This window comes from Macrobrachium rosenbergii, chromosome 39 (assembly GCF_040412425.1).
Source record: "Macrobrachium rosenbergii isolate ZJJX-2024 chromosome 39, ASM4041242v1, whole genome shotgun sequence".
Classification (NCBI taxonomy): Eukaryota; Metazoa; Arthropoda; class Malacostraca; order Decapoda; family Palaemonidae; genus Macrobrachium; species Macrobrachium rosenbergii.
The window spans coordinates 7,571,778-7,593,631 of NC_089779.1; the positions used below are offsets into that span (position 1 = coordinate 7,571,778).

Sequence of the window (21,854 nt, forward strand, 5' to 3'; positions counted from 1 at the left end):
AGGTCGCCTCCTACAAACGCCAACGACTTTTATTATTGAGAAGAAGAAGAAGAAGAAGAAGAAGAAGAAGAAGAAGAAGAAGAAGAAGAAGAAGAGGAAGAAGAAGAAGAAGAAGAAGAAGAAGCAGTCTCACTCCATTACGCCACATCATCCCCAGAAGGTCAGTAAGGTTCTTCAACAACATCTTCTGTGCCTTCTTCGGGTGGATCGCGTTCACTCTGCGAAACCAGGGCGCCTTCTTGCCTTCTTCCTCCTTCATCCTCCTCCTCCTCCTCCTCCTCCTACAGCGGCGGAGGGTGGAAACGCCCTTTCTTATTCATGGACGCCTCAGGGATGGGATGAACTGGAGCTCTGGATGAAGATTCAGTATATGAGGGGAGGGTAATTTAAAGCAAGTCTCATTCTTTACGGATTTGAAATGTCTAAATCCATGCTTATTATTCAATGGTGATTTGCAATATGTTCCTTTGAGCTGGTGGTGTGAATTGCTAATCCTTTCAGCAAACCATGTTACACCCGTCAAGCCTTTTCTTCCCAAGCATTTTAATTCTCCTCCTGCTCTTCCAGACAATGCCTGTCATTCGTGGTTAAGTCTTACCTCTCTGCCTTCACATTTCCTTTTTTCAGGCCTGGGCTAGTAAGGGGCATTAGAGTACCCGTCCAGTTGGCTTTTGGTTTAAAAATGACATACGATAATAATGACAGAAACAAGAAGAGATGACAAATGGTGCTTAGAATCATCGTACGACTATGTAACGGGGAAGAAAAATGCCATAATAATAATAGCAATCTCTTAGTAATAATGTCACGAAATCATAAATTAGGAGAACTCTAAAAAACTTCCGCACCTAAGATAAACAAATAGAAAATAAAAAGGAAAAAGAAAACTGATAGAGAAGGTTGAATTTGACGTGATGATGAGCTATTTCAGTCTCGTACAAACGGTTACTCCCCAGCCAGGGGCAAATAGTTTGTAACAGGTTAAGCTGGCAAGTTTCTGAGAGAATCTAAGCTGCCAATCTCCCAAGGGGGGGGGGATATTTCACTTGAGATGAAAATAAAAGAAAGGGGATATATATATATATATATATATATATATATATATATATATATATATATATATATATATATATATATATATATATATATATGAATTTCTTTATCACCGTGATTTATATACAATCATTAAGCTGCGAATGTCATTTAACATCTAATTCACGTGGTCTGACCGTCGACTGGAGTCGTTGGAGAGTACTGTGTTGATTGTTCGAGACACTTCGGTACCAATCCAATCATCACTTATAATGCCCATTCGGCGATATTCCCCAAGTAGCGTTAATTGGATATTAAACAAAATTTGTAGCTTAATATATATATATATATATATATATATATATATATATATATATATATATATATATATATATATATATATATATATATATATATATATACATATATATAAATATATATATATATATATGTGTGTGTGTGTGTATGTGTATAATACGTTATACATTATAAATATAAATACACATACAATATATATGTATAAAACTGCACGAAATTATCAAGAAAACATAAAATACTTAGCAAAAATATTCTTTCCGGAAAACTGCAAATTTAAATCTTTGAAATTACGTAAACACGGAATTGAAAACATGAATCATTAAAAGAAGAAGTTAAAAATCCTTTAATAACACCCACATCAGGCAATTACACGGGAAAAAAAATGCGCGTCATCGCCAGCCAAAGGTCAATTAACACGTTCACAGAGATTTCGGTAAATTAAAGGAACGATTAGAACTCTCTGTTATCTCCTTTTTATTGCACTTTTTCTGGTTATTTTTTTTTCGAGAATAACTTGTTTCAGTCAGAGGTCAATGGGGCGTATCTAAGAGTCATCTCGGCAACTCAAAGAAACAATTAAAGCTATTTTGTCGAGTCAATGAGCCGTCTCTCTCTCTCTCTCTCTCTCTCTCTCTCTCTCTCTCTCTCTCTCTCTCTCTCGTAGTTTTAGCCTCTTTTTCTTTATTTTCACCTGAAACGTGACTTTGGCGCGTAAGGTCATGACCCCAACGGGAGGTCATTTTGCGTTTTCGTATGCCCTTTTGACGCTACACAATCATTATCATCCTTTTTGAAATATATTTTCATTTTGAAGAGTATTTCATGGTATTTCTTATGGATAAATGAATTGCACTATATGAAAATTAATGAAGATACGGCCAGGGTGCTGGTCTTGCGACTTCATCCCTTGTTGCTTAATCTGCGTTTAACGTGAAATCTTCCTATCTTTTTTTATTTTCTTTCCCTTTTATTAATTTTAGTTTTTCTTCTTGCTCTCTTCTTTTTTTGACTCTTCTAAATAATCTATTTAAAAAAAATCATTGTATCCACATTTCTTAAATAGACTTTCTTTGCTCGCATTTCATTGGGATGTTAAAAAAAAGATTTTGGTGAAATCCTTTATTATGAATTAGGACACCTGAAATGATCGTTAATTGTACTCGGTACAAAAATATCAATATCAATAAAAATCAGCAATATTCTTTATCAGTTTCGTCATGTGCCCCTATTTCAGATTCACCATTATTTGAGAACATTTCTTGAGATCCTTCTTTAAATCCTTCGGGTATTTCAGTTGTCGGTGGTTCAGATGACAATTGATTGATTGATTGATAGATTTTAGGCAAACATGCCAAGCACTGGGGGAACTAAGGCCATTCAGCGCTGAAACGGAAATTGACAGTAAAAGTTTGAAAGGTGTAACAGGAGGAAAACCTCTCAGTTGCACCATGAATCAATTGTTAGGAGAGGGTGGACAGTAAGACGGAAGACAGAGAATATGAACGGAGGTACAGTAAAAGGAATGAAAGCAGTTGCAGCTAGGGGCCGAAAGGACGCTGCAAAGACCCTTAAGTAATGCCTACATTGCAACGCATGAGGCGCACTGACGGCACTACCTCCCTACTGGGGTTCAAATGGTGGGGTTCAAATGGCAAGAAATAGTATCTATAAAAATACGATTCTTTGGCCTCGTTAACATGATTTTCAACTGACAGATGAATCAATAAACAGATTAATTTTAACCTTCGGCTGAAAGACCGCCTTTTAAATAATAAATGAATAATAAATCAAATAAACTCCACTGGAAAGGAAGACATTGCTGAAGACTGAAGTACATCTTCCCATCCTTGACTTCTATAAATGGCCAATTGCCTTTTTATTTTGTGCCTCAAGTGTCTGACCTCTTCGGAGGTAAACTGGGGTACACTTTACGGAGCGGAAAGTGCTCATTATCCCTAATTCCGGAAAAGAGACGCACATAGAGATGATGATGATGATGATGTTGATGATGATAATGTAATCTTGAATAACAGCCATTCGTTTTGACACAGGACTGTAGATAAAGGAATTTTTTAAAATTTTTTCTTCTGCAGAAATTTTTTCGTATTTGTAGTGAAAATAATCTTAGAATAAAAACTTAACACACAAAGGAAAGGAATGATACTATTTAACTTTGAGACATTCTTTACTGATCAACATCATTAGATACGAAAATAAACATGAATATAACGAACACAACGTAAGGAAAACAAACAACTTAATCTACTCTCGTTTCGGTTGACTAGTTCAGGAAACATGACTAGCCATTGGAAGCTAGATAGGTTAAAAAAGCTAGATATGCTAGATGTGCTAGATATGCTAGCTATGCTAGACATGCTACACATGCTATAGATGCTAATGATTCGTTAGGCATGCGAACTAGTTTGCGCTTGAAGTTGTCTCTGCTCCTCGGCGAATTGGACCTGTTTAGTGGGAAAGATAGAAAAATGATAAGAATAAGACGGATGATATAGGTTAAAATATTAAAAAGGACATAGAGCAAAGGCTGGTAACACTAAATAGGTTATCACAGGGGAAATGAATTTTGTTGAGTTTTCTAAGCATCGAATTCACTGTACCCAGAACTATGCGTTTGCAGATATATATATATATATATATATATATATATATATATATATATATATATATATATATATATATATATATATATATATATATATATATATATATATATATATATATATATATATATATATATATATATATATATATATATATATATATACATACTATATATATATAAATTACAGGAAGATAACGAAACCAGGCATTTCGTGAACTGCCTGGAATTTCAGGCAGATAGCGAAATGCACTTAGGGACATTTTATCCCCCAGGAGCTAGTACTAAACACGGCGAAACAGTGACTCGCCTGCACTGTTTCGCCGTGTTTAGTACTAGCCCATTGGGGGTTCAAACGCATTTCGCCGTGTTTAGTACTAGCCCCTGGGAGATCAAACGTCCCTATGTGCATTTCGCTATCTGCCTGAAATTTCAGGTAGTTCGTGTGAAATGCCTGGTATCGTTATCTGCCCGTAACATGTGTGTGTGTATATATATATATATATATATATATATATATATATATATATATATATATATATATATATATATATATATATATATATATATATATATATATATAAATATATATACAGATATATATATATATGTATACTTATACATACAGAGAGGAGAGAGAGAGGAGAGAGAGACAGCGATACCCACCTGTTCTAACTGCCATGGTGTCAGCGGGTATGGAGTTGGAATCATGCTGGACTGAGGGTGGAATCCCGAGGCATCTGCTGAGTAACTCAAGTGGTGGGCGGTGCCATCAGGATGTGTGAACCTGCAATTCGAAAAAAATATAACAATGTAACTGTAATTACAACAAAATGATATTTATGATTCTTGCAATAACACTTTATTATAACCATAGCCTAAAACATAGCGTTCAGTCATTTTTGGATTATGTTTAATTAGTTCCATTTTACGTTTGTTAAGTGTTGAGAAACTTTTTTGATAATTGATTTTGAAATTGGATGTTATAACAGCATAACTTTCATGCAATGAGAAAGTTAAATAGTATATTATCTTATTCTGAATCGTATGTATTTGAATGTCTTGTATTCCCCTTGGCATAAGAAGCATCTTTAAAAAAGTTTTAAGAGCATATTTTAAAAATCATTTTTACTTTGGAATTTATTATATCCTCAAGGATGTTCTCACCAAGTTAGCTGAAAATGTTAAAGTCTTAAGTGTTCTCGGTATTTTTTTTTTTATGATACGGAGACGCGATGAGAAGGAAGTCTTACAGAGGAGAGCAAATTTGAAACACATATATATATATATATATATATATATATATATATATATATATATATATATATATATATGTGTGTGTGTGTGTGTGTGTGTGTGTATGTATATATATTTATATATACAGTACATATATATATATATATATATATATATATATATATATATATATATTGATAAATTTTCCATTGTACTTACGAATAGGCTCCATTAGTGACTCTTTGGTTGAGAGGACCCGCTGGTGCGGACTCCTCTGTCCATTCTATGCCGTTTGCAGATGCAATCCTTTTTGTGGAAGATAATTAGATGCAATGATTATGATGTTATTGACAATAAACAACCTTCTTTAAGTATTATATATATAGATTAACGTATATATATATATATATATATATATATATATATATATATACATATATATATATATATATATATATATATATATCACTATGAAACTCGGTTATGAAACAAGTGGCTTAACTCAAGCTACAACGTACAATCAATTTCTTTCACTTATGATGTCTTATGTAAGAATAACTTATTGATTAGATCATACACACAAAGATTCACCTGCTGACTGATTATTTCATTCATTTATTCATTCATTCATTTATTTTGCCACGGAAAAACTAACTAAGTAAGCAGGACTGTTATCCTATTATTCACTGGAAGGGACTGGCTACTTGACCAGCCAATCGTATGAATGAATTCCTCACCCACCTGAAACCATACCCTCCAAAACTATCGATGGGTATTCTTTCGTCCACGAGGATGGGTATTGGAGTGGAAGGCTCTAGTCCGTGTTCATGATGAACTGGGGCACTTCCTACATGATTCAGCAGAAGTAATGTCGCCTGAAATCAAGGGATTCTTGAGTGAGTGGAGAGACTGAGAGATACTGGCTGAGAGTTGAGAGTGCACGTAGACAGAGTGGCTGACAGAGAAGGGAATCAAATTGCAAGGAGACGGGACAAGGAAGTATACAGAAAGCGACAGATTCTAAGTACACACAAATACATATTTTACATACACTATATATATATATATATATATATATATATATATATATATATATATATATATATAAAACTCACTACTACTCAGAATGTGCAAACATTAATATGAAACAAGGAAAAAGGAATTTAGTCCATATATGGAAATGGTAAATAAACAGTAAGAAAATAATTACTAATACCTAACCCACAACAAAGGAAGAAAAATCATTAACTAAATAAATAATTACATACATACATACACACATAGCGCTTTAGAATACTACTACAAATATTGCATGACATTTTCCAGAAGAACGTTCCATAGATTTACTTAGCAGGGAATAAAAGATAGCTAGTACCATAGGCCTAGTTTCCTATTCTTTTTGTCTAGAAGCACATGCTTATTTTGTAAACAGGCACTACTCTACTTGGCCAAATATCCAGAGTGCAATGAATACAATCCTGAATATCACTTCCTACAGCCCAAGAGCAGGCTTACAGATTGTGGGTTATCAAGAAGATGAAAAACTTGGTAATCATGACAGAGTACAAGTGAATCTATGCCATATTGCAAGTGCCCACTTCTTGAAACAGAAAAGGGTATTCAAGTAATTTTACCGCAGAGAGCAAACGTGTTCAAGAGGCCCAATCTTTAAGATAGCCATCTCAAACTAAAAGGTAAAACCAACGTTGTCCTTACAGCAGTGAATATCATCAGCATCCCGGCTCGTTCTGTGCAGTCAAATTCTCGTAAGTGAAGCGGTCGAGATGAAGAACTCGTCTTTCGAAGTATCGATTCGACTTGTGATGCTCAAATGTCTGCATCCAGACACTTTTATACTGAAGTCCCTTCACCTGTTATTCCCACTTCCTGGCGATCTCCAACTTCCTCTTTTTCCCATTCATGTTGAGATTTCACTGTAAAAGAACACCACCTCCGGGATTTGAAAGTCGTCGGGCAAATGTCAGCTCTTTTTTATTGTCAGTCTGCGCTTCTTCTTCTTGCGGTTTACGATGCTCGTCCAGGACACATCAAGCAGGGTCGTGGGAATGAAGAAAGTAGTGTGGTCTCGCTCTGTGACCTAAAAATAGAGAATAATGGAATTGCTTCAAGGAAAGATCTGTTAAATCACAGACTGGTATCCTGACTCGAGTTGAGAATTCAATTACACTCTCTTTGCAAGACCATCTAAAGCATTACCCTAAACGGCGACACTTCTGCGTTCATGTGTAGTAAGCTACCTTTGTAATCAGTATCGCGACAAAGAATATGCTAACGTACATTTCATTCGTTTGGGAAAGAAATATGGATAGGCTTATTCAACAATTTAGTGCATCACAAAAGTACACACACGAAAACAAACAAACTTATATATTTTATAAATATATGCATATATATATATATATATATATATATATATATATATATATATATATATATATATACATATAATATACATGTATATATACATATACATATATGTATATATATATGTGTGTGTGTGTATGCGTGATTTCCCATGTATTTAATACAGGGTCAGATTCATAAGTTTCATGGCAAGCAAAACAAAAATACCTAAATATTCTTACCTTGCTGCTATTATTATTATTATTATTATTATTATTATTATTATTATTATTATTATTATTATTATTATTATTATTATTATTATTATTATTGATACGTAAATATTCAAAAAAAGCAACGAAAATTTGGACAATGTATGTAATATATTACTTCTTATTTCTTGTATGTCTCCCGCTTCTGATTGTGTCTTCACGTTGATTGAAATAAAAAACAAGTAAAAAATGCGCCGAAGTTTCTTCTGCGCAATCGAGTTTTCTGTGCAGCCGCTACAGCGTATAATCAAGGCCACCGAAGACAGACCTATCTTTCGGTGGTCTCGGTATAATGCTGTATGAACCGCGGCCCATGAAATTTTAACCACCGCCCAGTGGTGGCCTATATCGTTGCCAGAAGCACGATTATAGCTAACTTTAACTTTAAATAAAATAAAAACTACTGAGGCTAGAGGGCTGCAATTTGGTATGTTTGATGATTGGAGGGTGGATGATCAACATACCAATTTGCAGCCCCCTAGCCTCAGTAGTTCTTAAGATCTGAGGGCGGACAGAAAAAGTGGGGACGGACAGACAAAGCCGGCACAATAGTTTTCTTTTACAGAAGACTAAAACTCGGAGGAAACTTTAAGTAAAGAAATATTTGAAGCGCAAGGCTGTCAGAAATGAATGATGAACAATTTCGAAAGAAATTAGACGAAATTCAAGACTAAAAAATCACAGATAAGGCATAAGAGCGATAAAAACGGCTTCTTAATAGAAAATAACATTTTTCACTGAAATTTTCATCTTTTCTAAAAGTTTCTCATAATTACTTTGCAAAAGTTTCATATAACCGGTGTTGTTTTCCTGAATTTTGTGATGGGCAATGCTTCGAATTCCAAGTTACTTGGTGAGACAAAATCTGATATTCAGTCAAGTTTTCAGCCATAAAATGTATTTTCGTTCTGTTTCGCAAAAGCCTAAGATGAATTACACACAATGCTTGAATTAGCTGAAGGCAAATTATTATCATGAAGGAGGAGAGAAAAATAAAGAACGGTTTCAGTGGCCATTAAAGGACAGTGTTTAGGTGGCCATTATAAAATTTTATCTTGTGGCCAATAACAGACCGTTTCAATGGCTACTAAAGGACTTTGCTTTGGTGGCCAGGAAAGGACCCTTTCAGTGTCCAATGAAGAACAGTTTCAGTGGCCACTAAAGGATATTGTTTAGGTGGCCACTATAAGATTCTATTTTGATGGCCAATAACAGACCATTTCAATGACCACTAGAGGACCTTGCTTTGGTGACCAGGAAGGGACCCTTTCAGTGGCCAGTAAAGGACGGTTTCAGTGGCCACTAAAGGACATTGTTTAGGGGGCCTCTAAGAGGACTCCATTTTGGTGGCCAGTAGCAGACCGTTTCAGTGGCTACTAAAGGACCTTGTTTTGGTGGCCACGAAACGAATGTTTCGGGTGCCAAAAAAGTACTTTGTTTCGCTGGCCACTAACTGCCTTGCCCTCTTCCTGTAAGTTGTACATTTTCTTTCTTAACTTTTTTTTTTTTTTTTTTTTTGCCTTCCCAATAATGAATTTATTTAATATTCTTCCTCAGAATAATTTCTACGGTCATCTTCTTTTGAACCTTTTCTTTTAAATTAGAGATATCTTGTTTTCCTGAAAATTTTTAAAGTGTAGTTGTCTATTTACTTGATTTTCTTTATTTACCTTCTCTTACTGCTGTTTATTTCATTACACGTTACCGGTTTTTTTTCTTTTTTACAAAACAAGTTTTACAGAATTGTATTATCCTTATTGAAGAACCTAAAAACAAATTAAATATCAACAATGAAGGGTGACCAAAATTAATTAAATTTTTGCCGCCCCCCTCTCTCTCTCTCTCTCTCTCTCTCTCTCTCTCTCTCTCTCTCTCAAAATTAAGACACAGAAACCCCAAAAGCAAACACTGACGGTAGACTTTCAAAAGCTTTGAAATGACAGTTTATTTTGGGAAAATAAATTGCCTTTGCTCCAGAATAACGCCATTTTTTTTTTTTTAGACACATACGTCAACTCTGTTCCTGTTGGAGAACATTTACGACGGTCATCTCTGGTGTTTACGTTGTTGCGTAAAAGAAATAAAACGGGTTCGTATTTAGTTTCAACCAGAAATTTTAAGAGAATTTGGAATCAAGTTTGGTTACCAAGACCAGACACATCTCCTCTTGCCACACTGGGAGTGAGACTTGATTTATCGAGGTCTGCAAGAACATTTTATTTATTCATTTTTTTTTACTGAAATTCTTATCAGACTTCAGTGACCTAGTGGTCCCCATTGAGGTCCAAAGACCACTGGAGTAAGTAAACATTCAACCAAACAAGCGTTACTGACACTTTCACTCAGGCAGTTGTGTTAGAGTACGTGAAGCAATCGATAATGAAATGAAAACTTCAATATAACGTTTTAAAGACAAACTTTATTCGACATTACATTATATAAAATCATTTAAAAAACAATAAACAAAAAGGAAAACAACAAAGTGTAAAAGAATGTTTTAAGAAAGAGTGTGAAAACGGAAGCTTAATACACGGAGTCAATATTCAAGCTGCGAGTTACTGGGTGACCCCTGACTGTTCCTGAAGCCTCCTCTGCTCCTCGGCAAAACGGACCTGTAGCGAAAGAAAAGTATTATTATTATTATTATTATTATTATTATTATTATTATTATTATTATTATTATTATTACAGAACACCTAACTGCTTGACATAACATATCAAATCCCTGGGAACTCGCGTTAATCAAAATAACGACAGATTTCTTAATAAAGTCGTTCACCTATATCTAGGCGTTATTTATACGATATCATTGAATATTTCAAAGTATTTGGTAAAGGGAATCAAACTAATGAAAGGCACAGAAGGACTATAATGAGAGAGAGAGAGAGAGAGAGAGAGAGAGAGAGAGAGAGAGAGAGAGAGATACCCACCTGTTCTAGCTGCCATGGTTCCAGAGGGAATGGAGTTGGAATCATATTGGACACTGGGTGGAATCCAGCTGCGTCAGCTGTGTACGTCATGTGATGGACAGTACCGTCCGGATGGGTGAAGCTGATAAAAGGAGACGGAGAAACAGGTTAAACTGCTGTCACTTTGAGCTATCCTGTCTAATTTGACAGTTTCTGTTAGATAAAGTCATGAGTGCTAAGAAATTCACAGTCTCGTGAGAAATTGTTGTGTAATAAAAATCCACAATTATATAGTAAATTGTTTTAAGATATAGGAGATAAACAAGCTTTGAACACATGAACGGTGTTCCTCCTAAGTGGTTACGTTTATATATATATATATATATATATATATATATATATATATATATATATATATATATATATATATATATATATATATATATTTTTTATATATTCATATATATATGTATATATATAAATAAATATATATATATATATATATATATATATATATATATATATATATATTTATTTATATATGTATATATATGTATATATATATATGTATATATTGTTTATGTAAACGAATACACTGAGGATGAACACCGTTCATGTGTTCGAAAGCCTTTGTTTTATCTTTTACCTACCGATAAAGTTTACTATATAACTGTGGATTTTTATTACATTAAAATCATCTCGCACGAGCTGAATGAAATAAAAAACAAAATCAGATCTTACGAATAGGCTCCGTTTGTGACGGATTGACCCAAGGGACCGCTGGACGCTGCCGACTCCGACCAGGAAATGCCGTTCCCGGTTTGGATTCTGAAGAAATGAGGAAAATCATTCATGAAAAATCTTGTACTTCCTACTTACTTTCGTGTCCCCACAAACCTGTGTAATAACCACTGTAATATGTGTATTGTCTATAATCGTTACACTACAGTTTGGAAAATTCGAAAAAGACTGACTGATTTGAATGCCACCTAATTTGTTCTGCGATCATTAACGCTACGATACTCATTTGCTAAATGTTCTTTTTCAATTTTATTTGCGTTTTATTCTGTGTTTTTTTTTGACAACATGAAATTTTGATAACAGTAATCGAGGTCTATATATATATATATATATATATATATATATATATATATATATATATATATATATATATGTGTGTGTGTGTGTATGTATAATATCTATTTATATATAATATATATATATATAATATGTACTATGTGTATATATATATATATATATATATATATATATATATATATATATATATATATATATATATATGGACAAACACTGAAGTCTGCGATCAAAATGTGTGGATGATTAACTGCATAATTTGTATAATTACACAAGGTTATTACACAAAGCTTACACATTCCATAACCACAACCCTAAAAGGAAACTCATCGGCAAAGAATATAAACAAACGGCTTCATCGAACATTACTGCTCACAATGTGCAGGTAACTTAATCCCCTCAGCGTGACTGAACCGATGCCTTTGGCTCGCAAGCCCCGGTAAAGATCTCAGGCGAGCAGTATTCGCAAGATGTACCGGGGTACTAATCTGACTCTGATCGCTGCGACGCCAGATAATTTACGTTCAATCAAGCCACCCAAACAACGCATCATTTCTCTCTCATTCGTTCCCGAGAGGAGAAACGAACACAAAGCGTAACAAAACGCCTGACACATCCACAGAATGAATGAGTGGATGAATAAAGAGGCTGGCGACTCACCTGAATCCATACCCTCCGAGGGCATCGACGTTGGTCCTCTCATCCACCAGGATGGGTATGGGCGTGGTTGGGACTGATCCGCCCGTGGCCGCGTGGAGACCGAGAGAGAAGGCGTGGGTCCTGGCTGCGTGACTCACCAGAAGTATCGTGGCCTGACGGTGCGAGTTGTTGTTTGATTGGTAAAAGAGGGAGAGAGGGAGAAAGAAAGAAATGGATGAGTTAGATAGCAGATAAATAAATAAATAGATGAATGAATAAGTAAATAAATAAATAGATAAAAGAATAAATAAGTAAATAAATAAATAGATAAATGAATAAGTAAATGAATAAACAGATAAATGAATGAGTAAATAAATAAATCAATCAATCAACAATTCTCCCTTGTATTTCTTCATTTATTTATTTTTTTATCGTACTTATTTTTTATGCATGTATTTATTTATTTATAAATAAATACATAAAAAATAAATGCAATAAAAAATAAATAAATGAAGAAATACAAGGGAGAATTGTTGCTCTTTGTATTATGAAACTGACGTCAAAAAACTAAGTATCATCGACGCTAAAGGTAAATAAATGAATGCGAGAGAGAGAGAGAGAGAGAGAGAGAGAGAGAGAGAGAGAGAGAGAGAGAGAGAGAGAATATACTCTACTATCATCTGTAAACTTCACCTTCGAATCTTTCTAACATTAAACTTTGTGATTATTCTTTTAATACAAGTAATTCGTACGTTACACTACTAACAAAAACTAGCACACAAGTAAATAATGGCTTAGCTAATAACTATAACTTCATAGTACCTTTTGCCATTACTGTAAAAAAAAATTTACAATTTACGACGCAATTATCTAAAACGACTCTGAAGGCCTTAGGCCATGAAATGTCTTTGTAAACCTTAAAATTACCTGTTAGCTTATTAAATGGAGTACTTTTTTTTTCAGCAAAAGTAAAAAAGCCACTGTGTGTTAACAGGTTAGAGGATTCTTTGGTCTAAGTGTTAGTAATGTGACCTTATTGTCATGTTGAATGTGCTTAAGAAAAATTATATTAAAAAAATTATAAGGTTATAATTGTAAACATCTGAGAATTTGAATGTTGATGCGGAAACAAAAAAGTTATTTTAATGCGAAACAGCTTAGAATATGCACGACATTTCTAATATTGCTTTCTTAAAAACCTGATCATCTTATAATCCTAGAGGTGTAATCACATCGCCAGTTTTAATAAAATGTTAATAGAGAAACACAGAGTCTTTCAATTTATTTTTAAATCTTAGTATACATGCAGTCTTTAAATGTTAGTAAATCTTTCAAGTTTATGTCTTTACTTATATGCTCAGTTTTATCAACTGTTGATAAGATAAAGCAGTTTTTCAGTTTTGAAAGGCTCGATATGTATACATTTTTGAAAGCTGCTGCGACACAGCTTTTAAGTTTGAAGAAATAGATATTACGAAAGTGTTTAAATATTAATAACATTTCCTTTACATCTTTTAGGGCCACGTACAGGTTTGTAATTTTTACCAAGACAACATATTCATCTGATTTTTAAAGTCTGTATGTATAAGCTGCTATTATAATTTCAATCCAAACACATCTTTTATTTTTTAATGTTGAGGCACATCGCAGTTTTTAAGAAGTTGATAAGAAAACACAATCATTCCGTTTTGAAAGTCTAAGCCTAAGAACAATTTCAAAATTTGAATGCAACAAAACTCACAATGTTCAAGCTTTGAAAACAGAGCACAATCATTTCCATACTGAAAGCCTGCAGTTATATACACGTTTTGAACATATCAACAAAAGAACATCCACTCCAATTTTCAAGGGGTAAAAAGTTAGTCAAAACGAACCGACAATCTTACAATGCTGAAGATCTGCATTTTTGCGAACGTTCGACTTATCGACCGGGTACTCGAATTCGGCGTCGGGTAGAAGGCTCCTCCTCCTCTTCTTCTTCTTCTTCTTCAAGTCTTCTCGGAATCTCGGGTCGGGATGTGATCGCCTGGAAACGATCTCCATTGCTTATATACTATACACCGCATTCGGCGCCCCTTCACTCCGATAGACTTCCGCTTCGGGGAAGATTTTTTTATCCGTTTCCCCGAACTTTTTTTTTTCTTTTTTTAGAGGAGGCTTATTAGCCTTTTCTAATAGAATGTCTCACAATAAATTTTCTAATATAAATAGAGATATTTCCTGTGTCTGTTTACTTTATGGGAAGCTGTTTATTTATCTATTTCTCTATGTGTCTGTTTATTTATCTATAAATTTATTTAACTACTTATTTACTTATTCAATTGTTTTCTTATTTATTCATTTATCTATCTATTTATTTCTCTGGTGAAGCGCCTTGACTTCTTATAGGAATATCAGCAAAAATGTAAAATAAAATTTGCCTTTCATGCTATTTTCTTTCAAAGAGAGTCTTACACCTTTCTCAAGAGGCTTTTTTTTTTTTAAGCGGCGTTATCGCTTCCTTTTAAAGAAGGTTTTACGCGAAGTGAAATTGCAAAAATAAAAAAGAAAAAAAAAAGATACGCATGATCGTACGTTCGTGTCAGATCTAAGTAAGTGCCTGACTGCGTAACGCAAAGGTTGGTAGCCACTAAAATCATATAAAAACTTACGATGAAGAAAAAAAAAACACTTCCTTTCTATGATCTACCGGTTATAGCTTTAAGATTTTTTTTTTAATATCAGACTTATGAAAGTAATGGCGAAACATCCAATGTTTTTGGCGGTTATTCAATTTAATTTAATTTTTTAAAATGAAGCAGATTGAATTTTTCATTTATTATTATTATTATTATTATTATTATTATTATTATTATTATTATTATTATTATTATTATTATTATTATAAAAACACTCATAGTAGCATGAGTCTTGAAACGGAGAAACAAATCCACTGTTGTGCATAGGTACAAATATATTTACAATAAATCTACACAGAGACCTTTCGGGAATCTGTTCGAGTCCCATTTCGAAAAGGGGAACCGAACTGATTCCAGAAAGTTCTCTGTGAAGATTTAGTTTTGAATATATTCGTACCCATAAATATCATTGGATTTGTTTCGCCATTATTATTATTATTATTATTATTATTATTATTATTATTATTATTATTATTATTATTATTATTATTATTATTATTATTATTATTTAGTTGTTGATAACGTACTCCATTTGTACAAACTCACTAATGGTAATTTTATCTTTTGTTGTTCATTTAATTTGCAAATTCGTTTCATTTATGTAACCTTGGTTTTTTAATGAATCCTCATTTTCCAAAACTTCGAGTCTAAAAACTTGAATACTTGCAGAACCCACAAAACTTACACACACACACACACACACACACACACACACAGATATATATATATATATATATATATATATATATATATATATATATATATATATATATATATATATATATATATATATATATATATATATATATATAGTACAAATATATACATGAGCATAAATATATATATATATATATATATATATATATATATATATATATATATATATATATATATATATATAAACAATACATGTACAGTATATACATATATATGAATGTATGTATATATATATATATATATATATATATAGAATTGTGTCTGCGTCTGTGTCCGTGTATGCATTTGTGTTTATATATCCAAGGAGATCAGCTAAGAATTGCCTTCATGCTAACTTTAATATCAATTGTTTTTTAAAAACAAAGGTTCTTGTTTACATTAATATTTACGCATTCTTCTCATTTTCATGGCCCAGTTCCATATTTTTAATCCCCCTCTCTCTATTTTCTCTTTCTCTCTCTTCTTTCTCTCTCTCTCTCTCTCTCTCTCTCTCTTTATAAATGTAGCTCTGTTCTTCATAGGAGAGAGAGAGAGAGAGAGAGAGAGAGAGAGAGAGAGGAGAGAGAGAGAGAGAGAGAGAGAGAGAGAGAGAAAGGAATTATTATACCATATCTAATCAAAACATTCCCTCATAACGAATTTAAGCCATGCACCAGCTTAAAACTCAATCAATCTATTAAACTTGCTGAGTGGCAACACATCAAAATATCTCCGTCTATGAGTTAAAAAAAAAAAAAAGAAAGAAGACTTTGATGCCTTCACTTCTGTGTTGTGTCTGCAAAGAAGAAGACGACGCAGAATTGCACTTCTCTAAAAATATCACCAGAATTTCTCTCTGCCTGGTCATTAAACGAACCGGTCTAAGTCATTATCGAGAGGTTGGTATATAGTTATATTAGCTTAAACTGATGGCAGATTAAAATTAGTTAACCACCTGATGGTGGGAGGAAGGGATTTTATTAGGAAGCCAGTAAAGGCGACTCGAGGAAGTATAATGAAAGCATATAAAATGGGGCAGACTCATATGCTAATTTGATAACACTTCAGGCGAATAAGACGAAATTTAAGTGCTTATGTGATGTTTTTTATTTTTATTTATATATAACTCACATGACCATTAATCCCTAATAAGGTGACCTAATAAATCATATAAGTTTGAGTTCTTCTGGGTCTAGGAACGGCAGAAATGTATAACTCCATAATTTTTGTTTGTTTTTTGTTTTTTGTCCCTAAGAAAGTGAAGAGTAATTACCAGTTGCCCAAACTACATTTACTTGGCTCATCATAGGACTGCGCAACCGTGCAGGTTATCAGAGATTTTTTAGAAATGCCCATATGCATCTGCGCTCTTTCAAAGAAAGAGAGAGAGAGAGAGAGAGAGAGAGAGAGAGAGAGAGAGAGAGTGCTGTACAGAAAGAGGGAATGAAACTCTCTTTTGCACAGCCGCCATAATCCATCATGGACGCGTTCATCAGTCTTCCCGCTGGAATAGCCGAAATACCTCCAAGTGGATCCTGTTAGATCTCTTAAGCTGTAGCAACTCTGCTTCGTTTGTTTGTTATAAGTCAAGTGATAATAATTGTTTATTTCTGCCTTAAAATAACGTACTGACTGCTATGCTATCTGACGTCAGTTGAGCACATTCAAGTACCATGCAGTGTAACTTTAAATTCATTCAATCAGTTTCACATTACGACTCATTATGAGTAAACATAAACTGGTCAACAGAGTTACGACGAAAATATAAAAAAAAAACTAAAACTAAACAAGATTAAAATGAAGCTAAGTGCAGAAACACAAATACATATCTAGACATGACTGTCTAAGCGATGAAAAATAAATCAATTTTTAAGTTTCTAAATCTTTCGGGAAACCCATATCTCTACTACGGACAAACTGTGAAATAGCAAGGCAAATTCATGTATGCGAGATTTTCAGTTATTTTATCCAGTAAACTCTTAGGAATTTTTGAAGCATTATAGTGTAGAGAACTGTATCAGTTGCTACTTAATCCGGAGAACTTTCTTTTTTTTTGTTCTCAGACGTTTCTTAACGTAAACGCGATTAACTCTAAAACTTCTCTTTTGGAAAAATTAACTGGATCTGACGATTCTCTTACTGGAATATATTTTAAATCTTTGACTCCTCTCGAAAAACAATTCTTCAAAACTAAGATTTAAATCGACTAAATTTAACATTTCTCTTTCAGGAAAGGCGAATGAATTTAAGATTTAAGACCTCTCTTTGAAAAAACAGTTAAGAATAAGACTTCTCCTTAGGAAAAAAAGTTTTTAATTCAAAGACTTCTCTTTAAAGAAAACCACTGAACCTAAGACCTCTCGCAAGGGACAAGTGTTCAATATCAAGACTTCTCTTTAAGATGGGTGATTGAATCCAAGCAAGTTTCTCTTTAGGAAAAGTAATTGATACCAAGACTCCTTTTTCGATGTCGATATGCGTTCAGATCTCAGGAATGGTAAGGAAGCAACCTCATCAATCAACTTTCGTTAAACGACAATAATGACATTTACTGTAAAAGAACCAGACCAGCCCAGTCTTAGCAAATCCCTTTTTCCTGTTGCTTGCTCTGATATGAGGCTGGGTCCTTGCATAATTTCTGTAACATACATTCGCGTGTGTATTCTACAGATGTGTTTGTGTAAATATATCCCGTCTATACAAACGGGAGTGTATGAATATCTGTATATAATAAAAAGTGATTTAATGATGGCTTCATCATTGGCAACGACAAAAAAAGTAGATTTCCATATTCTGACGAACTAAACGAAGGCGTAAAAATCTTCGGCGCTTAGTGTCGCAAAGCCAATGAAATCTCCAATACTTAGTATTACAATTTCAATACTTTTTATGTTTTGGTTTTGTATAAATAATGACAACTTTTTTAATTTATTTTTTTATAGGTGACGTACCCATTATTTATGAAGACACACAACAAGATTATGACGTCATGCCAACAAAGGTTGTTCTGCAGGTCAACAGCCACTTAAGTAAGTTTCCCCTTGATTCTCCTGTAGGAGTGCCCCGTTACAGAGCGCATTGTGTGGCACACTGTAGCCGGAAGTAAAGGATGTTTGAAGGTTTCCCCCGCCCTCTCAGCTACACTGCCTTCTGGCTTTTACTTTCACTTAAATGACTTTTTTAACTCGACCCATTTTCCATTTTCATTGGAAAGGAATAAAAGTAAATGGGCTTTTAACGTTTCCTTTCCTGAAGAGAATTACATATATATTCTCCTTATCCACGGATATGCCATGAGGATTCCTCCCACATCCTACGATATCCTATCCTCCCATTCATTCCTGCATCCTAAAGCCTCCCTCTCTCGCTCCTGCGATTCAACGTCCTTCATCCCCAGCCACCTCATGCAATCCTCCCTGTTCGTCTATCCTACTCCTTTGCATCCTATTACAGCCTCCGGTATCCTGTACAGCGAATCGTTTTCCTTCCTCGTCTCTTTCTAACTTTTATCTTTACTTCAGTCTCATTTGTTATGTGTCTCTTCTAACATCTCCCTCTTCATCTGCTTCCTGAATCCTTCTCCTACCTACCCTGCATCCTTCGTCTTCCTCCTCCCACCATCCTACAATCACCTCTTGCCTACCGTTCACTAATTCTCAGGGTGGTTAATCCCTTCACCGACACTGACGACAGCATCATAAATTAACCTTTCTATCTGACGTCAGTTGAGCACATTCAAGTACCATGCAGTGTAACTTTAAATTCATTCAATCAGTTTCACATTACGACTCATTATGAGTAAACATAAACTGGTCAACAGAGTTACGACGAAAATATAAAAAAAAAACTAAAACTAAACAAGATTAAAATGAAGCTAAGTGCAGAAACACAAATACATATCTAGACATGACTGTCTAAGCGATGAAAAATAAATCAATTTTTAAGTTTCTAAATCTTTCGGGGGAAACCCATATCTCTACTACGGACAAACTGTGAAATAGCAAGGCAAATTCATGTATGCGAGATTTTCAGTTATTTTATCCAGTAAACTCTTAGGAATTTTTGAAGCATTATAGTGTAGAGAACTGTATCAGTTGCTACTTAATCCGGAGAACTTTCTTTTTTGTTCTCAGACGTTTCTTAACGTAAACGCGATTAACTCTAAAACTTCTCTTTTGGAAAAATTAACTGGATCTGACGATTCTCTTACTGGAATATATTTTAAATCTTTGACTCCTCTCGAAAAACAATTCTTCAAAACTAAGATTTAAATCGACTAAATTTAACATTTCTCTTTCAGGAAAGGCGAATGAATTTAAGATTTAAGACCTCTCTTTGAAAAAACAGTTAAGAATAAGACTTCTCCTTAGGAAAAAAGTTTTTAATTCAAAGACTTCTCTTTAAAGAAAACCACTGAACCTAAGACCTCTCGCAAGGGACAAGTGTTCAATATCAAGACTTCTCTTTAAGATGGGTGATTGAATCCAAGCAAGTTTCTCTTTAGGGAAAAGTAATTGATACCAAGACTCCTTTTTCGATGTCGATATGCGTTCAGATCTCAGGAATGGTAAGGAAGCAACCTCATCAATCAACTTTCGTTAAACGACAATAATGACATTTACTGTAAAAGAACCAGACCAGCCCAGTCTTAGCAAATCCCTTTTTCCTGTTGCTTGCTCTGATATGAGGCTGGGTCCTTGCATAATTTCTGTAACATACATTCGCGTGTGTATTCTACAGATGTGTTTGTGTAAATATATCCCGTCTATACAAACGGGAGTGTATGAATATCTGTATATAATAAAAAGTGATTTAATGATGGCTTCATCATTGGCAACGACCAAAAAGTAGATTTCCATATTCTGACGAACTAAACGAAGGCGTAAAAATCTTCGGCGCTTAGTGTCGCAAAGCCAATGAAATCTCCAATACTTAGTATTACAATTTCAATACTTTTTATGTTTTGGTTTTTGTATAAATAATGACAACTTTTTTTAATTTATTTTTTTTATAGGTGACGTACCCATTATTTATGAAGACACACAACAAGATTATGACGTCATGCCAACAAAGGTTGTTCTGCAGGTCAACAGCCACTTAAGTAAGTTTCCCCTTGATTCTCCCTGTAGGAGTGCCCCGTTACAGAGCGCATTGTGTGGCACACTGTAGCCGGAAGTAAAGGATGTTTGAAGGTTTCCCCCGCCCTCTCAGCTACACTGCCTTCTGGCTTTTACTTTCACTTAAATGACTTTTTTAACTCGACCCATTTTCCATTTTCATTGGAAAGGAATAAAAGTAAATGGGCTTTTAACGTTTCCTTTCCCTGAAGAGAATTACATATATATTCTCCTTATCCACGGATATGCCATGAGGATTCCTCTCCCACATCCTACGATATCCTATCCTCCCATTCATTCCTGCATCCTAAAGCCTCCCTCTCTCGCTCCTGCGATTCAACGTCCTTCATCCCCAGCCACCTCATGCAATCCTCCCTGTTCGTCTATCCTACTCCTTTGCATCCTATTACAGCCTCCGGTATCCTGTACAGCGAATCGTTTTCCTTCCTCGTCTCTTTCTAACTTTTATCTTTACTTCAGTCTCATTTGTTATGTGTCTCTTCTAACATCTCCCTCTTCATCTGCTTCCTGAATCCTTCTCCTCCTACCCTGCATCCTTCGTCTTCCTCCTCTCCCACCATCCTACAATCACCTCTTGCCTACCGTTCACTAATTCTCAGGGTGGTTAATCCCTTCACCGACACTGACGACAGCATCATAAATTAACCTTTCGGTAATAAAGCTAATTTCAACCATAGAAGTCTTTTCATCATTTAAGACCTTCAGTGACAGTTTGTCGTCAATGGAGTAGAAGATTTAATGCGTTGATTTGTGATATTTATCGTATTTGTGATAATAAGTAAATGATGAGTACACATCCATATGCATTTATAGAGCGACGAATAAAAGATGACATTACATTCTTCAAAAGTTTATTA

At 34.2% G+C, this 21,854-nt stretch overlaps 2 protein-coding genes across 3 annotated transcripts; both read right to left on the reverse strand.

Annotated features, from left to right (window-relative positions):
* Positions 1 to 3,546: 3,546 nt before the first annotated feature.
* Positions 3,547 to 6,943, reverse strand: LOC136825601 (cuticle protein AM1199-like). The gene is made up of 5 exons (XM_067082186.1): positions 6,923 to 6,943; positions 5,948 to 6,081; positions 5,426 to 5,512; positions 4,637 to 4,757; positions 3,547 to 3,812 (listed from the first exon to the last, which is right to left on the reverse strand). Exons 1-5 carry the CDS (start codon positions 6,941 to 6,943, stop codon positions 3,756 to 3,758), a joined length of 420 nt encoding a protein of 139 aa, XP_066938287.1. The 3' UTR covers positions 3,547 to 3,755.
* Positions 6,944 to 10,242: 3,299 nt separating this feature from the next.
* Positions 10,243 to 14,782, reverse strand: LOC136825696 (cuticle protein AM1199-like). Of its 2 annotated transcripts, none has more exons than XM_067082438.1 (5): positions 14,360 to 14,782; positions 12,507 to 12,658; positions 11,493 to 11,579; positions 10,773 to 10,893; positions 10,243 to 10,454 (listed from the first exon to the last, which is right to left on the reverse strand). In XM_067082438.1, the coding sequence occupies exons 1-5, from the start codon at positions 14,387 to 14,389 to the stop codon at positions 10,398 to 10,400; spliced, it is 447 nt and encodes a 148-aa protein (XP_066938539.1). In that variant the 5' UTR covers positions 14,390 to 14,782; the 3' UTR covers positions 10,243 to 10,397. The 2 variants fall into 2 exon arrangements, with proteins under 2 accessions (XP_066938539.1, XP_066938540.1); XM_067082439.1 differs by having other exon boundaries at positions 10,252 to 10,454; positions 14,372 to 14,737.
* Positions 14,783 to 21,854: the final 7,072 nt, after the last annotated feature.